Raw genomic sequence first — 18764 nt, 5'->3', positions numbered from 1 at the left:
CAATACTTCAAAACAGCAATGGGTTAACTTGTCTCGTTTTGACCTACTTTCAGGACGTTACCGAACGCGTCACGAGACGGGGAAACAGCTGACGTGGTGACGTCAGGGTGTTGACGGTGTTTCGGTAACGAGAAGGAGCGCCGCAGTAAACATGTCGCTGAATCGAAACCACTCGCAGAACGGCGGAGTTCTAGTACACAACGGGGAGAGGTAGGTGGACGACAGGACGGTTTCCTGCTCAGCCGGGATAGCGGTTAACTTTTGACCAGCTTCCTGCCAGTCTTACATGTCGTATAAACCTGTGATATAAACTGCTGTGAGGTTAGCTTCATGCTACGGCTAGTTGTCATTGGGAGGCCATCCACGTCACAACATGGAACAAGAGAGTCCATGAGCGGATGTATAACATCACGTTACGTTTGGTGTGTGGATGGTGGTGGGGATGTTGTGGAAACAAGAGTTAACTGTAACATGATGTACATGTTGGGCAACGGGTTGGTGACATGTTGTCATCACACACGCACACGCACACACAAAAAGCCACTCGTAATAGCTTTCTTTTGTTGCCTTTAGTGACTTTATATAGGCTACATCAAATTAAACATGAAGTAAAACTCCGCCTCCCTGTCCTCTCCCTTTTCTTTGCCTCCTCTCCTCTCCTCTCCTCCTTCTCCTCCTAATCAGTGTTCTGAGAGAGTGTAAGAATGTGGAGCTCTCCTTCAGTGATGTCAGCAGTAAGACTGATCTCCTCAAGGGGACCAAGAAGGGTTCTGTTTACCTCACACCATACAGGGTAAGCTAACTCTCATTAACTCACTACAGGGTATGCTAAAGGTAACTATCATGAACTCATTAAAGGCAATGCTTACTCTCTCATTAACTTCTTACAGTGTATGCTAGCTCTTTCTCTCATTAACTCCCACAACTCACAACTTAGACTAACGCTAAAGGGCTGATTATGGGCCCACGTTCATGCCACACAATGACGCAGTCGTGAACCTTAATGGTTCTGCGTCGGGTTTTAGTAAGCGGACCAGTCACAGCCCTTGCTGCTGCGTGGGAAGGTTAACATTTTTGGAAGGCACGCGTCAGACCCTTGCAGCGGAAACAAGGAGGGTCCGCAAGGACGTAAGGGGTCCTTAACCCCCTTGCGTTGCTTGAACGTGGGATCACCGTAATCAGCCCTTAACACTCTTGACTCACAATCTACAGCAGGGGTTCCCAAACTGACCCCCCGAAAATCAGAGATATCTGGAGGTTGTTGTCCCATGAAAACGTTTGCGTGCACACACAGTAATAAGCCTATTCATGGACACCACACTTTGATATTATAAAGAACACAACAGCCTGATAAACATAATCCTAAAATGTGCTTGTTTATGATAGTGAAAGTAGGCCTATATAAGTAAAGTTAAACTCACCTTATGAGATGGTGGGAAACAGTCTACTAAGAGAGGTGATCCTCCCCGTTTAGTCGCTGTATTGTTTCTTCTGCATGTACGTTTTTCATGTATGTCAGTGTCGAGAAAGGTAATCGTATCCCAGTCATATTGTTCTGCGGCTGTTTACTCTTGGAAATACTTGTTAAAGTGTACCTGAAGAGCTTGGAGATGGGTGGTGAATGTCGACTCTTCCCAGTGTTAACAATCCTCCATAATTTAAACTTCCTCCATTCATTCGTCCAGCAACAAATTTTCGTCCCGGGCCACATCAGCATTATAGTTGCTCTCAAAGGGCCGGTTGTAACTGTAAGACTATATAAAATGTGTAACTATTCCTTAACATATTGTTAAATGACTGTCTGCATTTGATTATTATTTTTTCAAGAGTACAAATATTGTACATGCAATTACATAAATTAAAAAAAATTATGTACGCTTGGTAGCTCGGGGGATTTTTTGCAGCAACAATAAAGCTAGCTTTAACTGCTGCATCATTTTGGGCTGTAGCTTTTGTAGACGTATTCTGCTGTGATTGCAGTCTGCCTTTTAATTCTTGGACATTTTTATGTTTTTCACTGAGGAGAAATTTAGAATACTTGGCTCCGTGTTCATTGTATTCCTATTTCACTGACACTGCCTCGTAGCACAGAAAAATACCTGTTTTTCTCCTTGAAGCACAAAGAACCCTATGTATTCGCTTCTCCATCTTTCATTATATTGCCTTCCCTCTGTATACATTTCTCTCTAGGACATTTTGGGATTATTTGTAGATCTTTTCAACTCTCTCACTTGTAAGTAAACTCTTAAAAGATAAACGCAGATTTGGAAACACTGCAATCAATCGGCAGGATGCCATAATTTCACGGGTTGCAATGTGGGAGAAGTATTAAAAAAAAAATGCATAAATGAGGTATTGGGCCGGATTCGGCCCGCAGGCCGACAAGTCTGGTTCAGATCCAGACGCTTGTGCTTTCACCTTGTAATGCAATAATAAGCCTGTCCAGTTTGTCTGGACAGGCTTATTTATTTTTTTCTAGGTTTCAATTTATTTACTGATATATTTTTTCGTTCACGTCCTGGATATAATCTCAAAACCCCCACTTGAAGAAGTGGGTGTAAATACAGGGTATGTAAACACAAGCCCCTGTCTTCCTTCCAGCTGGTGTTTGTGTCCAGTAACAAGGACTGCCTGGGCTCCTGCATGTTCCCCTACTACCTGATGAAGGGCTGCAGCATAGAGCAGCCCGTCTTCGCTGCCAACTTCATCAAGGGGACCGTGTCAGCTGAACCCGGCGGTGAGTCCTCTCCCCGCCTCCTCAATCCTCCCCGCCTCCTCAATCCTCCTCACTCCTCCTCACTCCTTGCTCCACCTCCCTTCTCTTTATTTAATATATATTCTATATTCATTAAGCAGACGCTTTTTTCAAATATGTGTCATTAAGGAGCTGGGAGGGTTAAGGCATCCAATATTCTTACACATATATGTACTTCTTTTTATTCAGAATGTGTATTATTCCACTGATTTAAGTGTGTGTGTGTGTGTGTGTGTGTGTGTGTGTGTGTGTGTGTGTGTGTGTGTGTGTGTGTGTGTGTGTGTGTGTGTGTGTGTGTGTGTGTGTGTGTGTGTGTGTGTGTGTGTGTGTGTGTGTGTGTGTGTGTGTGTTGAACCAGGTGGCTGGGAGGGCAGGGCCAGCTTCAAGATGTCTTTCACCAGCGGGGGAGCCATCGAGCTGGGCCAGCACCTCTTCAAACTGGCCACCAACGGTGGGTACCTCCACATATACCTGGTCCTAGGGCTCCTCATGGACCGAGACCTGACCTAGAGTTAGTCCTGGTCCACATAGACCTGGTCTAGAGTTAGTCCTGGTCCTCATAGACCTGGTCTAGAGTTAGTCCTGGTCCTCATAGACCCAGACCTGTTCCTAGGCTGACCTCCAACACCTCTTCTTCAATACTGATTGACCAGTTCTTCTTAACATAATTAGTGTAATGTCTGGGGTCAGGGAGCAATGAGTTTTGATCCTAGAGGACGCTTCAGTGATGTAATGAGTCGATGATGATCAAATCATAATGACGAAGTAGTCAATGGATTATTTTATCAGTGAAGTCATGGTGTCTTCAACCACTCTGTTACTGTTTACTTTTTAGCCACTCAGTGATTTACATTGAATACAGATCAGAGCAGATAGGGGTTGGACAGTACAGAGAAATGTCATGAAGGAGCAGGTAGGGGTTAGACATTACAGTAACCGGTCATTCAGGAGCAGCTAGGGGTTAGACAGTACAGAGACAGGTCATTAAGGAGCAGGTGTGGGTTGAACAGTACAGAGACAGGTCATTTAGGAGCAGCTAGGGGTTAGACAGTACAGAGACAGGTCATTAAGGAGCAGGTGTGGGTTGAACAGTACAGAGACAGGTCATTTAGGAGCAGCTAGGGGTTAGACAGTACAGAGACAGGTCTTTTACAAGCAGGTAGGAGTTAAACAGTACAGAGACAGGTCATTAAGGAGCAGGTAAGGGTTAGACAGTACAGAGACAGGTCATTAACAAGCAGGTAGGGGTTAGACAGTACAGAGACAGGTCATTCAGGAGCAGGTAGGGGTTAGACAGTACAGAGACGGGTCATTCAGGACCAGGTAGGGGTTGGACAGTACAGAGACGGGCCATTCAGGAGCAGGTAGGGTTTAGACAGTACAGAGACGGGCCTCCAGGTCGCGTTAGGGGTCCTCTTGCTCTAGGATGCCTACAGGCTAGGCTGCCCTGGGTGGTACCCAGAACCTTTGGGCTAACTGCTACACTAATCTAACACCCTGCCGTCCTGTGTGTTCCAGCGTCTCGCCCTCCCGCAGCACAACCCGGCGGGCCGTCGTTTGGCTACCCATCCCCCGGGGGGGTGAACGGCTTCACCCCCGCTCCTCCAGGCTACTGCCCCCAAGCGCCGCAGCACAACGGGTTCTACCAACCTCCCCCCCCTCAACAGAATGGATTCTACCAACCTCCACCGCCACAGCCCAACGGGTTCTACCAGGCTCCGCCCCCTCAGCCCAACGGGTTCTACCAGGCCCCGCCCCCTCAGCCCAACGGGTTCTACCAGGCTCCGCCCCATGGGAACATGGGCTACCCCTTCCCCACCACCGCTGCCGGTACACTGCCCCTCATTGGTTGTCATGACTGGATGTGACGGAATCCAAACTCATGTCAAATCAAATCATACTAAGAGTAGAAAGTAACTACTAAAGTAATGCAATGGTAATAATGAGTTATTTAGTACTAGTGTGAGTAATAATAGTACCTATGGCGCATACTACTACTAATCATAAGTAGTAACAGCAGTTAACGATACTACCTGCATTACTGCTAATTCTAGTATTACTAGTAGGTTAAGGTTTTAACTGGTCAACTACTAATCATAAGTTGTACTTGTACTTAATGGTACTGCCTGCATCAATGCTAATCAGAGTAGTGTTTATAGTTAATGGTACTACCAATATTCTTACTAGTAGTTAATAGTGGTGCAACGGTTCACGGGTTTCCCGTGATCCGTACGGATCAACCATCACGGTTCGGGACGCAAGTGATCCGCGGATCGGCTGATAAAAAAAAAAAAAAAAGTTGTGCGTTGACGTGATCAGTGCGTGTTTAGAGGACAATTCCGGTATTAACAACCTCATCAAGTATCGTAGCGAAATACAGTTTCTGTTTGGTTGTAGTCTTTCGCTCGGTTCGCCGTATCAACAGTAGGGCTAGAACCGAGCGAAAAGACTACAACCAACCTCCCTTGCAATGAGCAATGAGTCTCCCAACCGAAATCAATGGATTTACAAAATGCCAAATAAAACACCACAGAAACTGTATTTCGCTACCAAACTAAAAAAAATAAGATAAGGATGTCTGCATTGCCTTGGGAGAGTGTAGACTCTAAACTCTCCCCAGGCATTGCAGACATCCTGAACTGTAAATCCAGGGTTAGGGATTATTTACTATACTATACATGTTAAAAAGAAGAAGGAATAATGCCTCAGATTGCAATTTTTTTTAATATTGACCATGCTTAAAGGAAGCAGGATTATTACTTAATTTTTCACTTTATTTTGTTTTTACACAGTTGAAGATTTTATTTAAAGTCACATTTGTCTTGTTATCTTTATTGTTGTTGTTGTTGATCCGAAAATGATCCGACCCGTGACTCAAAAACCGTGACCCGATCCGAACCGTGAGCTTTGTGATCCGTTGCACCCCTAGTAGTTAATGGTTCTGCCTGTGTTATTAACAATCATGTAACTAGTGCTATTGTTAATGGTACAATGGCCTTACCACCTTGGACACGCCCAATCTCGTCTGATCTTGGAAGCTATGCATGATCGGGCCTGGTTAGTACCTGGATGGGAGACCGCCTGGGAATACCAGGTGCTGTAAGTGGTGTCGGGTGGTGGCCTATAGGTGGCACTCTTCCCTCTGGCCCCTTCACTCTGCCCCAGTGCAGAGACGGGGACACTGTGCTGTGGAATGTGCCGTCCTTCGGACGAGACGTAAAACCGAGGTCCTGACTCACTGAGGTCATAAAAGTTCCCAGGGCACTGATCGCAAAGAGTAGGGGTTTCCCCGGTGTCCTGGCCCCACCAGGCTCATTCAACCCGGCCCCCTAATCATCCTCCTGTATAATTGGCTGACTCATTATTTCCCTCACTCTCCACCTCAAGCTGGTGTGTGGTGAGCGTTCTGGCGCAGATTGGCTGCCGGGCATCACCCAAGTGGGTGCTACACACTGGTGGTGGTTAGTGAGGTTCCCCCTTCCCTGTAAAAGCGTCTGAGTGTCTAGAAAAGCGCTGTATAAATTCAATCCATTATTATTATGACTACCTGTGTGTTCCAGGTGTGTACCCCTCTGCTCCCGCCTACATGGCCCCTCCCCCCGCCTACCCTGGACCCCCCCAGAACTGGAGCGCCCCCCCAACCACACCGGGTTAGTACCCTGTCTGTCTGTCTGTCTGTCTGTCTGTCTGTCTGTCTGTCTGTCTGTCTGTCTCTGTCTCTGTCTCTGTCTCTGTCTCTGTCTCTGTCTCTGTCTCTGTCTCTGACTCTGACTCTGACTCTGACTCTGACTCTGACTCTGACACTCCCTCCATTTTAGGTAATCCCAAAGCAATGGAGGCTGCTGGGCGGGCTTACTACAACCCCACTGATCCCCACCAGGTCTACATGCCCATGGTACGCAGTCCTCTCTCTCTCTATCTAACTATCTCTCTATCTCTATATTATAATTACGACTACAACAACTACACTGTTACAAATATACCTCCCTCTAACACTTTTTTCTATTTAATCAGTTGGACTGAATTATTCGATGTCTCGTGGCAGTAGCTTATTCATTATTGTGTGTTTATGTACTGGTTGAGAGTACAGGGTATTGGTTCAGAATACTAGATACCGATTTAAGAGTACTAGACACTGATTTTGGTTTGTGTTCTTTCAGGAGCAGCCTCCTCCCTACGCACCTTACCCCGGAGCACCAGAGAAGAAGAATAACTAACCAATCGCAGTCTGCTGTTTTCCTGCACTTTTCTCTCCCATGGAACCTCTACAGTGACCTCCTTCTGTAGTGCAGACCTGCTGTGGTGCGACCAATCCAAGACATGGCGGACTTTAGTGATATTCCGGAATCAAAAATAATGGACTGACTTTTATCCTTCCACTTTGGTATCGGAATTCATTCCAAATCTTTTCCGTATTTGTCTATTAAGGTTTGAAGTTGAGTGGGACGTTTTCCAAGTGTTCTTAAGCTTTCGATGAAAATGTTCAGTTGTTTTGCCGAGAGCTTCTTTATCCGCAAGTTTGTAGTGATGCGGACATTATGAAGAATGTATTTTTAAACAAAATGCTAACACCTTTCATAGCAGATACTCCCAAGCTTATTAACACAAACTACCACAACCAGCATTGTAAATGATATTATACAATCATGCTCCGGGCGCGCGCGCGTGTGTGTGTGTGCGTGCGAGTGTGTGTCTGTCTGTGTGTGTGTGTGTGTCTGTGTGTGCCCTCTATTGTATTCATGAATGCATAGCCTGGCTGAAACCAGAACTGTCCACTCTGTAATTACACTCTGTCATGACCCCACTCAGGGGTACTATGTATCTCTCGTGTTCCACCTGTGAGAAGATGTCTGAAAGTGGTTAGCTTATTCCCCTTAAAAGCCCGCTCTAGGTAACTAATGGAGCCGGTCACTGAGGCTCTGGGAACTCCATTTTGGATCTTGGCTTGCTTGAATGAATCAAATGCCCTATAGCTCGTTTGTAATTCTAACTCCTTATCTGGATATGTTTAAAAGTTACAATAAAAGTATAGTAGTTTCCACTGATGTTGGTTTAATGTAATAGGCGTAACGGCTTGAACGAATACAATCTTTAACGAAGACAATATAAGAAAAAACAGTCACTTAATACTAACTAGATATTTATTAAGTAAATGGCTATTATATTCTCACGAATATCTACACTCCATATTTTCACAGAAAATCACACACTACAAAGTATTCCATAACACCATTTCATAATTATAATAAATAACATTTTTCAATACAAAGTATTCACCAGTAACTGCTTTGATTTTGATAAACATAGAAGCCAGTAATATACGGTACACTAAACATCTTCACACCTGGCTATGGCTCACATCCTAGTTTTTCAGTTTAGTTTTTGTGCAGAACTCATTTGTGCTTTTTTCAAACAAGTGGTGCAATGTAACATGACAGGATGGATACAAAAGCCTAAAACGTGTGTTAACTTGATACAAACAACTAGAACGGTATAGAGTGGGTTTCAGAGTGTTTCCAGGCCGACCATATCTTGTTATCGGGCCGAGCAGGATGTTCTGTGAACTCTATACTCTGCCCTCAGACCTGCAGTACCTAAAGGGCTGACCTCACCCCTATAGCCTGAAATATTTAGTTCCCAACATCTGACCTGTTGCACCGGGTTAAGTCCAGTCGGTAACCCGACCTTTAGCTCTGCGCTCTCCAGGACGGCTGCTCAGCCAGCAGACTTAATTTATGTTTGCCTATTGATTGATTTTCAGGGTCTGAACCAAGAAGAGAACAACTAAAATCTACCGCCCTACTAAACCTGCACCCTTTAACATATCCTTTTATAATTGAAGAAAAACGATTAAAAAATATATTTTAAGAAGATTCCGAAGCTAATTTCATCTGGGGGGGAGGGGGGGGGGTGCACTGACTGTACTGGTGTTTATGTGTGAGTGTGGTGCAGCAAAGATGTTTTAAACTCTCCCACCAGGGGGCGGTGTCTATCACCGGGCCATCGTGGAGAACATCTGCCTACTAGCTCCAGGACCTTAATATTCCCTCTACCCATCCAGCATTCAGGCCCAGAAGACTGTCGGTTGTGTGGGGGAAGGCGTCGGGTACAGGAAGAAGGAAAAGGACGGGAGGTTGTGAGGTGGGTGAAGAACCTACGGCTCCTCTTGCAGGAACCACACCTCGTTGCGCCGGCCGTACGGTTTGATGGGCACGTCGTAGCTGCAGCAGAAGTACTGCTTGCGCTGGTACGGGGCGGTCTCCCCCAGCGTGCGCGTCAGTCGGAGCGCCTCGGCCCGGTACTCTGTCTCCCCGGCGAAGCCTCCGAACTGACTGGAAACAGGAAGCACAGGTTAGGCGGTCGTGGGGGGTCACTCGGGTCAAGAAGTGCATCCTTGGTGGCTGTAGCTGTAACTCTTGGGAGTTAGTTTGGCCTGAAAGGATCATTGCTCGGGGGAGAAAATCGTCAAAGGTCCAACTTTCCCGCAGGAACAGAGTTGATGTCGCAGACCAAGTATGAAGTATTGGAGAACATCGGAACAGCAGGGCGGTTCCGCCTGTAGGAAAAAAGAGAAGGGACTTGGGGCAGAACCAAGTCCTGGAGGAAGACTCACAGGGCGTAGACGGTCATGCCGGGCCTCTCCTCGATCCGGATGGCGCTGTCGCTGGGCGCCGGCGGGCTGCGCTGGTACGCCATGGGGATCCGGATCCCCACCACCAGGCGGCGAGACATGACGCCGTCGTCCCGCGGGAACACGGTGACGGTGAGGGGCGCCGCCGTTCCCATCGCCTCGGCTTCAGGGGGATACAAACAAACACAACAGCTCCGTGTTCCTTTCTGCTTCTGTGTTGTCGTTTTTCTTTACGACTAATTCTACGTCGAATACCAGCGTTCGGCTGCTTCCGGAGGTTTCTCGTAGTTTGAAGGCGATTTTGTTTTTCTCCTGGGAGGCATTTCTGATAAAACGTGTGCTCTACAGGTCAGATGCAAATGCATCTAGATCAATTCCACATACATAGTTCACTAGTCGGTACAACTGTTAATTTTTTATATACATGTGTATATATATATATTCATAAACAATGTATATATATATATGTATTGGAGTAGCTTACCCTGGTCGTTGGTGCCACCGATGTACATGAGGAGCTTCCTCACCAGCTCTGCTGTGACCTGGTCGAAAGAGCGGCCCTCAGACGAAATGGCCGCGTACTTTCCGGCGTCGTAGCGCCGTATCTCGTAGCTAACGCCATCCTAACGGAGAAACAGGCAGGGAGTCACTGCTGGGCTCACCAGTGTAGCCTCAATGCTATGCTAACTGCTAGGCTGATTTTTGTGTAAATTGTAAAAAATAGATTTAAAGAGGATGCATCAATCTAAACCCAGACTTGTAGTCCTTTAAGCACATGCATAAACATACATTATCTTCATCTGCTGTCCTTCTACCCCCCATGTGCAGGAGAGAGAGAGAGGTAGAGTTCTTCATGAATCACCTCTGACTCATCCATGTTCTCTTCCTGCAGCCATGCAAGTCCTACTCAAAAAACTGTGTGTGTGTGTGTGTGTGTGTGATGTTCGCGAAGGTATTTATATGGCAAGGACTGCATGTTTGTGCGGGTATTTATATGACGAGGGACAGCGTTTGTGTTTGCGCAAATTTATATGTCAAGGGGGATTGGTGTGTGTGTTTGTCCTGTGAGGGGGCTGATAAAACATATTTATGTAGATTTATATTTATGCATTTTCTTTTGCTCAGAGCGCTGCCAAGTTTACTGAAGATTATTATGGTCTGGATATGCACGCTGTTGCATAACACAAACACACCACATTTACAAACAAACACACAGACACAAAAACACACACACACAACGTACACACACACACCGTCGTGCACATATTTGCAGGAGACTGGCGAAGTACACGACCCTGACTCCACCCACTATACTAACTATTGCTCCCCATCTACCTTGGTTGTTATGGCTACTAAAGTACATTATTATGACAGACTGGGATCATAAGAAGTAGAAATTGAAGGATAAAGGTTCCTTGTGCATGAACAGATCATGATATTGGGTTAAACTCTGTCGTTAATATTTAAGAGCTTTTATTACATATTTAAAAGGTATTGTAGGTACGATTTAAGAGCTATTATTAGAGTGTAATTTGTTCAAAACGCCACAGCCCTCCATCTGGTGTTCCTGAGTGAAAAGTATTGTGAGAATATCTGTTTTGGATTACTGTGCATCTGTCTTTTTATGAGGACATTTATATTTTAAGATTGTTCATGGCTCATTTCTCAACAGTCAGGGAATCTATTCTCTTATCATCTTTCCTGTAAATTACAGTTTACAGGTTTCTCAATGGATGACAAATGTAAGGTATGAAGGAGTTTGTTACTGTTCAAAATCGTTTTCTCCCCTGCACTCTCTGCACTCTCTTCACCACTGTTGAACCTTACCTACAGCAGCTTCAGAGTTAAGATACAATGGATGAAAGGGTCTGCTAGAGTGATTAAAGAGCCAAGTAGTCTGAGCTCCGGTTGTCCAGGGCAGCTGTTTCTGGCTGTCCTCCCAGGGAGGGTATCTCTAGCGGTGCTGTGGAGCCCCTCGACTTAATACCATGTAATCACTGCCAGGTAGGGAACCCCAACTTATGCATCTTCTGAAGCACGTAATTATCCCCGTCACTGTCCCTGGGTGGCTGGCACCCTAATCAACACCTTCCTCCTCAGCCTCGTCATCCTCGCACTGTACTTTATCATCCCCACAGTTCCAACTGCGGGTTGCACTCAGCAAACAGCTGGTGAGGCGCCCGTGGTGATCAACCACTCAGACACATCCTTTGTCTTCGACGTGCATGTGCGTGTGCGTGTGTTTGGTTGTCTGTGTGGTTGTGTCCCCCTGTATTGGGTGTCTGCTTTAATTAAGAGTGCTGGGTGTCAGGGTGGCTGAAGAGATCAGGTGGTTCTGATTTACACACACACACACACACACACACACACACACACACACACACACACACACACACACACACACACACACACACACACACACACACACAGAATGATTGACTCCACTTGGCCTGAGACCCAGCAACAAATTAATAGTTAATTGAATTAATCTGTGTGTGTGTGTGTGTGTGTGTGTGTGTGTGTGTGTGTGTGTGTGTGTGTGTGTGTGTGTGTGTGTGTGTGTGTGTGTGTGTGTGTGTGTGTGTGTGTGTCCTGACAGCCAGGGGATCAGCCAGTAGTAATGTCAGAAGACATTAGTTATTGATGACATTGAATCACTTATGTGATGACAACCCTACCTACAGTAGGCCTACACACGCACACGCAGACACATACAAATGGGCGCCGAAACGTCGACTCTAAATGCCAATTGCTCGTCACCGGAACGTTCTCATTGCGCTTGCATGAATATTAACTCAGCACGTAAAGAGCGAGGTTGGCGCGAGCCATACGGAGATACGCGGCGATGCCCTTGCCATTAGTGACGTCATCTGCCTTTACGTTTCACCCGCGGGCAGGGGATAGGGACACAAACACTGATTAATACGCGCAGACTGACCTACACAAAGGTGCAAGTTAAGAAAATACACATTTGAGCCATCGCGTGTATAATTTACGTGTTGCATCTTGGGGTGGTTTGACCTGTATAGCGCGCGCTGTCACAGAAGCACGCACCGCGACCAATTAATGTCGGCCTGTCAATCAAATCAATGATGGGGGTGCAGGACTCCGAGCCGCAAGGTCACGCGCACGAGTGCGAAGTGTGCCTGAACTCTGACCCCAGAGACGACCCGGTCCTTACCTTGGTCTCGCTGCTCAGCAGTTTATACTCCGTCTCCTCTGTGGTGCCGAACAGCGAGTTCTTGATCATCCCGAACATCTCGTCTACTCCCGGGTCTCTCTGCTCCGTGTCAGGTCCTCCTTCTCCTCCAGCTCCTCCTTATTCCCTTCTTCAATCGTTCTTTACAGACTGAAATTACTTCGGAAAACAAAGAGTAGCCTACAATAAGTTTCCTTGTTGCTTAAATACTTCAAAGCTTTCCTGCTCCCCCCTCAGTCTTCTTATGTTTTGGTCTTTTGACTCTGAACGGAGATGCTCTGAACACGACTCCTCTCTGCTCTGCTGAACCGGAGACCAGGAATCAGACTCCTCCCCCTCCTCCTCCTCCCCCTTATTCTCCTCCCTTAGTCCTCTTCATCCTCCCATCCTCTTCCTTCTCCTCTTCCTCCTCCTCCTCCCTTCGACATGTCACTCGTCTAGTTCCTGTTTCCGACTCAGTTAACCGCTGTCACCTCTTCTTCTTTGTCGCTAATTGCTTCGTTAACGAGCTCTTGCTGCGCGCATCGTGAACATTCAAAATAGCCTATCTGAGGTGTTTCCAAGAAGCTCGTATGTGACGGGGCGTTATAAAAAGTAAACACTTCTGAACCTCACTTCCATGCCGCTTACGTTCTCACTTTGTCACGTCCGCGTCTGTCTCTGTGCGTGTGAAACGGTGAGCACAACATTTATACATTTTATTCCACATTCTCTCGATCTCTGCATGTGACACTGTCTGCCCTTGTATGTGTTATGTCTTCATGTTTATGAGAGAGACAATGTGCTTGAGAGAGGTGTGTGTGTGTGTGTGTGTGTGTGTGTGTGTGTGTGTGTGTGTGTGTGTGTGTGTGTGTGTGTGTGTGTGTGTGTGTGTGTGTGTGTGTGTGTGTGTGTGTTCCTGTATGCGTTCCTGTTTGTATGTGGCCTAGAGAGATGGTGCGTTCATCAGCAGTGACCCGTGAGCGGCCTGTCTGGAAGAGGGAAGGACCGAGCAGTGGACAGAGGGATGCACAGAGGGAGGAGAGAGGGACAGAGGGATGGACATGGGGCGAGCAGGGGACGGAGGGAGGAGAGAGGGACAGAGGGATGGACAGAGGGATGGGCAGATGTGGGAAGAGAGGACATAGACCGAGAGAGGGACAGAAGGATGGACAGAGAGGGGGGGGGGGGGGGACGTGGAGCATGGAGTAGATCAAGCGGGGCTGCGATGGGAGAGCGTTGTGGGAGGAAGCGCTACAAGCGGATGTTCCCAGATCTCTGGAGGTCTGATCGGGAGTGACAGGCCGGCTCTGCTTTTTTCACCCCCTCTATCTTGGCACCTCAGTGCCCAGTCGGGGGACATGATCATCGAGTCTCACTGATTTAGGTCACAATATTGGCTGTAATTGGCACTTAAACACTGCCTTTTCTACTGACCCTGATTCTTCCTCGTGTGCGTTTGTGGTCGTTATAACTGAAGAACACATAGGCCCACGCTTGAAACGATGAAACATGGGACACAAAAATCCCACAGTTCTGTTTAAATGTACTTTATTTGAACACGTGACGCGTAACTCGTATTTACAATCCACTGGAACTAAATGATGAGGAGGAAGACAACAACAATGACGAACGTGGTCTAAAGACTGGAGCTCGTCCACTCTGGCCCCGACCGGTATGTTCCCGCTTCTGGCTTGGTGTCTGGGTTCTACAAGGTTCTTGAGGGTTCCACAAGGTTTCTGGAAGACGCCCAGAGGGGGAGGTGCTACTCCTCCCAGCCCTTGCCTCCGGGCTGGCTGGGCAGCCGAAGCCCCACCAGGCTGGCCATCTCGGCCAGCCCGCGGTCCCCCTTGCCGTGGTAGAGCTTGTGGAGGGCCAGGTGTTCGCGAGTGGACCTCAGCAGACACAGGTACGCCTGGGACATGTGGAGCGCCTCCTGCCGCGCCCGGCACTGCCTCTCCCCCGTCACCTGGAACAAGACATAATCATCAATCGGGTGATTTATTAGAATTCTAATTTTTACAGAATACGAATAAGCTTTGTGGCCATGTAAATTTGCATACACACGGATGCTTTTCTGATATGCTTGCGGCCGTGAAAGATGGATACAAATATGTGATAAGTTTAAATATGAAAGTTATAACAAAAAATGGCTTTGATATTTAACCATGTATATATGCGACGTGCCTGGATAGAACGATTCACAGACGGCACAGAAAGCCCTTCAACACAATGAACAGGGACAACATAACACTATTTACTTCTTTAGCGAATGCTTTAATCGAAAAATAAGAATTCAGGTACACGCCATCATGGAGCAGGTAACAGTAAGCCATCCTCTTGCTCTCTCGGAGGCTGACCAGCACACTGGACATCGGGGATCACACGATAAGCACTACAGCGTCCTGCCAGCACATTAAACGACGACTGCCCACGCTGGCCCTGCTCACGTCCATGTGAGTTATGTTGTGCTCTGGAGATCCTATCGGGCTGACAGACCCAGGATGATGGGGGGAAATCCCCTCCAGCGATCCGCCAACTCCCACGATGATCTGAGCTACAGCACACCTCCCCCCTACCCCCCCCCCCCCACCCACTGCTCCCGTGAAGCAGAAACATGGTAATATGGTTGACAGCGTAACACACACTCACACACACACACACACACACACACACACACACACACACACACACACACACACACACACACACACACACACACACACACACACACACACACACACCTAATAGACTCCCCTTGGCCTGAGACCCAGCAGCAAATTAACTTAATTTAATTATTCAGTATGTCTCTGTCTATGTGTGTTAGTGTCTGTATGGACTGCGAAGGGATCTGCCAGTATTCTTTACATTACTTATTGAAAAACGATAACATCATATATAAAATATACACGTTTTGTTATATATACATATATTTTATTATGTATAAATTGCATGATACTGATGTCTTGGCCAAGTCCGTGAGATATTTAAATTTAATCTCAACCTTGTAAACGAAAACAAGAGCTCTGGATCGGCTGTCTCGGTACTCTGCTATCTAGCCTGTGGGTCACCTTGCTCGGCTGTAACTCTCATAATCAACTTACAACTCAGTTTTTCACAAAATATTATCATACTATAACATTAGTAATGTGGTTAATGAAAGCAAACTCGTTTGATATTAAAGGCGCAACGTTTTTAACGTAATGTACGCAGGCACAGCAGAGCTGAGGATGTGCTGTCTGCTAGCGTCTCATTTTAGCCCAACTCACCCCATTTTTTCGAAACTGGTCAATAACATAATTATAAGCCAACGTATTCTTGTAGGTGGTCCCATGGATTTCACGTAATTCCTTTAAAAGACCTCGGAAAACCCGAAGCGACGGTGACAACCCCGACATGCTTTTTTTCTTTTTTGGATAGGCAACAAGGCAAAACAAATCGACTCATCGAGCCACCAGACAAGTTAAATCAATCCACCGAAAAATCGATGTCCATCGTCCTTCAGGCAGCGCGACTCGTGTATTCAATGATCAGTAGCCTAATGGCAATGTATAATTAGCAATGCGTTGTAGTCAACCACAATCACATTATTTTCCTGCAATACATTTCAAGTAGGCCTACTTCAAAAGAGTAGGCCTACTTGAAATGCCGTTTCTATGCCTCAAAGACAGAAAGCGTTCATCATATCCATTATATTAAGGATTATCATGCCAATAAAGGCTCCACCTAATGATTTTTTTAAAAAACTGACTTTTCATTTAATCAACTCGTATGCACCAACTCCAAACATCTAAAGAACAGCCAAGAACCAGGTAACGTTCAAGGTTAGTTAAAACAACTGTTTTCCAACACTTCAATGACCGTAGGCCTATACATTGTAAAACTTGGTTAAAAGCAAGCATTTAAATTGTCTATTGTGTCTGTGGTCCTGTTTACTGGCCACATGGAGGCGATGCTGTATCACAAAAGAAAGCCGGATTGACAAAATCGCCACGCTATCTCGAGTCCTGGTGAGGATCAATACATTCCAATATGACCGAAACAAAGATTAGAAAATATGTTTTTGGTTATTTCATTATCTAAAGTTAAAGTTCGGCCTCATCACCGGCCTTTTCAGACTATAATCGAAATGTTTGATTGTAAAACAATTGTTAAATATTTAATAATTATGTTACTCACTAACTCACAGACATAGAACAAGTGCGGCTCTTCGGAAGTGTGTGTGTGTGTGTGTGTGTGTGTGTGTGTGTGTGTGTGTGTGTGTGTGTGTGTGTGTGTGTGTGTGTGTGTGTGTGTGTGTGTGTGTGTGTGTGTGTGTGTGTGTGTGTGTGTGTGCGAGCGTGCGCGCGCGTGTGTGCGTGTGTTTGTGTGTTGGAGAGGGAGAAAGGGGGAGAGAGTGTGTATATTTAAGTGCGGAGCTATACCAATTGTCCACTCTGAGCCCCATGTGGCGGTTCGAGCTTATAGCTGTAGCTGTACTACCGCTGACAACCACTGTGGGGAGCCATTCTCTCGTCACCGGCCTCACTTACCGGCACCTCACCATTTGTTAGAGCTCACCCCCACTACCTCGCGCTCTCAATGAATACTAATGCGGTGTGTGGGCCCACCTCCCCGTCTCTCCCGCTTCTCTCAGGGATGGGCGAGAGAGAGGGAGACCAGAAGAGATAGAGCAGGAGAGAGAGCAAGAGCTTCCAGTTGAGTATATGCTCTGTGATGAGGGAGGCATCGCTAGTTGAGCTGGAGCCCATGGCTTTATGTCTGCCTCAGTGCGCTAGCGTCTGCTTCACTGCAACAATGTCTCACCTGTGGCAGAGTTAGAGAGAGAGAGACCTGAAGAGAGAGAGGAAGACAGGAAAAGAGAGAGCGAGAGAGAAAGAAAGACAGGAAGAGGGAGACAGGGAGAGAGACGTCTTCTTTCTGTTTTTGTCATCTGGATGGGAAGCCTCTCCTCGTTGAAGAGGAGGAAGAGCGGACACACGGACAGATGCTAGAGAGGCAGACAGGTGGACAGACAGACAGACCGACGGACAGACAGGTGAAAGACAGACAGACAGACAGGGGGAAGGACTTGTGCCTGAAGAACCCCCCCCCCCCTTCCCTTCCACAGACCCCCCGCGGACGCCACGGAACCCGCCGGAATATTTTCCTTTTTCTTTCGTTTCTTGTTCTTCTTCTTCCTGATCGCGCTGCTGGGGGGGGCTCTGTCGTTCCATCTGCTCGCTCTCTCCGCGCTCTGCCTCTTCATCTACTTCTCCATCTATCTGCTCTACAATTTCTTCTATTTATGAGCCACGGAGGAAGGAGAGAGAGAGAGGAGGGGGATTTTATTTCATTTTTTCTTTCCTTTTTCCTGCCTTCCACCCCATTCCTCCCCTCCTCTCTCCATCACTTCCAGCCTTCTCTCTCTCTCCCCCACCCCTGCTCCTCCTGTTCCTCCTCCTCCTCCTCCTCCACCTCCTCACCACGGCTCTATCTCTCTCCATCTTTGAACGCACAGCGGTGGTTACCGTAGAAACCCGCTGAGCAGACCGCCACCGGAGGTTAGCTGTGGTCATCTCCCTTCCTCTTTCAGCTCTTTTCTGCCCCCCCCCCCCCCCCCCGACACACATTCTTCTCCTCCTGTCATCTCTTTCAGCCCCCCACCCCCTCCCCCCGTCTCCTCCTGTCATCTTTGGGCGGCTGTTATTGCTTACCCTAGGTAGGTGTGTCTGGTGTCTTGTCTCTCTCACACACACACACACACACACACACACACACACACACACACACACACACACACACACACACACACACACACACACTCTTTAGAAACTGCAGTGAAACTTGTTCTACGAGATTATTCATCTTCATCCTCGAGACATCCTCCCCATCTTCAACTCACCCCATCGTCTGTTTCTCTAGACCACACCCCCGCGTTGTCCTGCCTCTGGAAGCCCCGCCTCCAAGGGGGCCTTTTCGGACCGAGGGCCGCTCTCTCCATGTTGTTGTACAGCAGTCTGTTCATTAAAACGTCTCAAACATCCGTCATGTCTCACGTTTCTCCTTCATAAGCACCAATAAGTTGTGGTTCTAGAGCATGAAGCTAGCGGCGTGTTTATAACGGGTTCTAGAGCTTGAAGCTAGCTAGGCGATGATTAATGTTCTAGAGCATAAAGCTAGTAGAGTGTTTAGTGAGGGTTCTACAGCATAAGCCTAGC

General features: G+C 47.1%; 3 protein-coding genes and 1 pseudogene across 3 annotated transcripts; 2 read left to right on the top strand and 2 right to left on the bottom strand.

The window, feature by feature from the left end:
- Positions 1 to 58: 58 nt before the first annotated feature.
- On the top strand, positions 59 to 8600 carry wbp2nl (WBP2 N-terminal like). The gene is made up of 8 exons (XM_056575665.1): positions 59 to 210; positions 685 to 793; positions 2602 to 2737; positions 3114 to 3206; positions 4274 to 4585; positions 6316 to 6405; positions 6574 to 6650; positions 6916 to 8600. Exons 1-8 carry the CDS (start codon positions 152 to 154, stop codon positions 6970 to 6972), a joined length of 933 nt encoding a protein of 310 aa, XP_056431640.1. The 5' UTR covers positions 59 to 151; the 3' UTR covers positions 6973 to 8600.
- LOC130376821 (5S ribosomal RNA) lies at positions 5743 to 5861 on the top strand (annotated as a pseudogene).
- LOC130370165 (heme-binding protein 1-like) lies at positions 7814 to 12829 on the bottom strand. The gene is made up of 4 exons (XM_056575877.1): positions 12568 to 12829; positions 9871 to 10009; positions 9369 to 9549; positions 7814 to 9087 (listed from the first exon to the last, which is right to left on the bottom strand). The coding sequence occupies exons 1-4, from the start codon at positions 12643 to 12645 to the stop codon at positions 8910 to 8912; spliced, it is 576 nt and encodes a 191-aa protein (XP_056431852.1). The 5' UTR covers positions 12646 to 12829; the 3' UTR covers positions 7814 to 8909.
- Positions 12830 to 14098: 1269 nt separating this feature from the next.
- On the bottom strand, positions 14099 to 16016 carry fmc1 (formation of mitochondrial complex V assembly factor 1 homolog). The gene is made up of 2 exons (XM_056576056.1): positions 15834 to 16016; positions 14099 to 14533 (listed from the first exon to the last, which is right to left on the bottom strand). Exons 1-2 carry the CDS (start codon positions 15960 to 15962, stop codon positions 14330 to 14332), a joined length of 333 nt encoding a protein of 110 aa, XP_056432031.1. The 5' UTR covers positions 15963 to 16016; the 3' UTR covers positions 14099 to 14329.
- Positions 16017 to 18764: the final 2748 nt, after the last annotated feature.

Source organism: Gadus chalcogrammus, chromosome 2, assembly GCF_026213295.1.
Source record: "Gadus chalcogrammus isolate NIFS_2021 chromosome 2, NIFS_Gcha_1.0, whole genome shotgun sequence".
Lineage (NCBI taxonomy): Eukaryota > Metazoa > Chordata > Actinopteri > Gadiformes > Gadidae > Gadus > Gadus chalcogrammus.
The sequence above is the reverse complement of the archived record's forward strand: the minus strand, read 5'-3'. Positions and strand labels throughout refer to the sequence as shown.

Excerpts from the sequence above, each read along its gene's own strand:
- wbp2nl (XM_056575665.1), top strand. The coding sequence starts at position 152 with ATGTCGCTGAATCGAAACCACTCGCAGAACGGCGGAGTTCTAGTACAC. Across the intron at positions 4,586-6,315 it reads CTTCCCCACCACCGCTGCCG|GTGTGTACCCCTCTGCTCCC; the intron begins GTACACTGCCCC and ends TGTGTGTTCCAG. Across the intron at positions 6,651-6,915 it reads ACCAGGTCTACATGCCCATG|GAGCAGCCTCCTCCCTACGC; the intron begins GTACGCAGTCCT and ends GTGTTCTTTCAG.
- LOC130370165 (XM_056575877.1), bottom strand. The coding sequence starts at position 12,645 with ATGTTCGGGATGATCAAGAACTCGCTGTTCGGCACCACAGAGGAGACG. Across the intron at positions 9,550-9,870 it reads CGGTGGCACCAACGACCAGG|CCGAGGCGATGGGAACGGCG; the intron begins GTAAGCTACTCC and ends ATCCCCCTGAAG. Across the intron at positions 9,088-9,368 it reads GGCATGACCGTCTACGCCCT|TCAGTTCGGAGGCTTCGCCG; the intron begins GTGAGTCTTCCT and ends TCCTGTTTCCAG.
- fmc1 (XM_056576056.1), bottom strand. The coding sequence starts at position 15,962 with ATGTCGGGGTTGTCACCGTCGCTTCGGGTTTTCCGAGGTCTTTTAAAG. Across the intron at positions 14,534-15,833 it reads ACCAGTTTCGAAAAAATGGG|GTGACGGGGGAGAGGCAGTG; the intron begins GTGAGTTGGGCT and ends GTCTTGTTCCAG.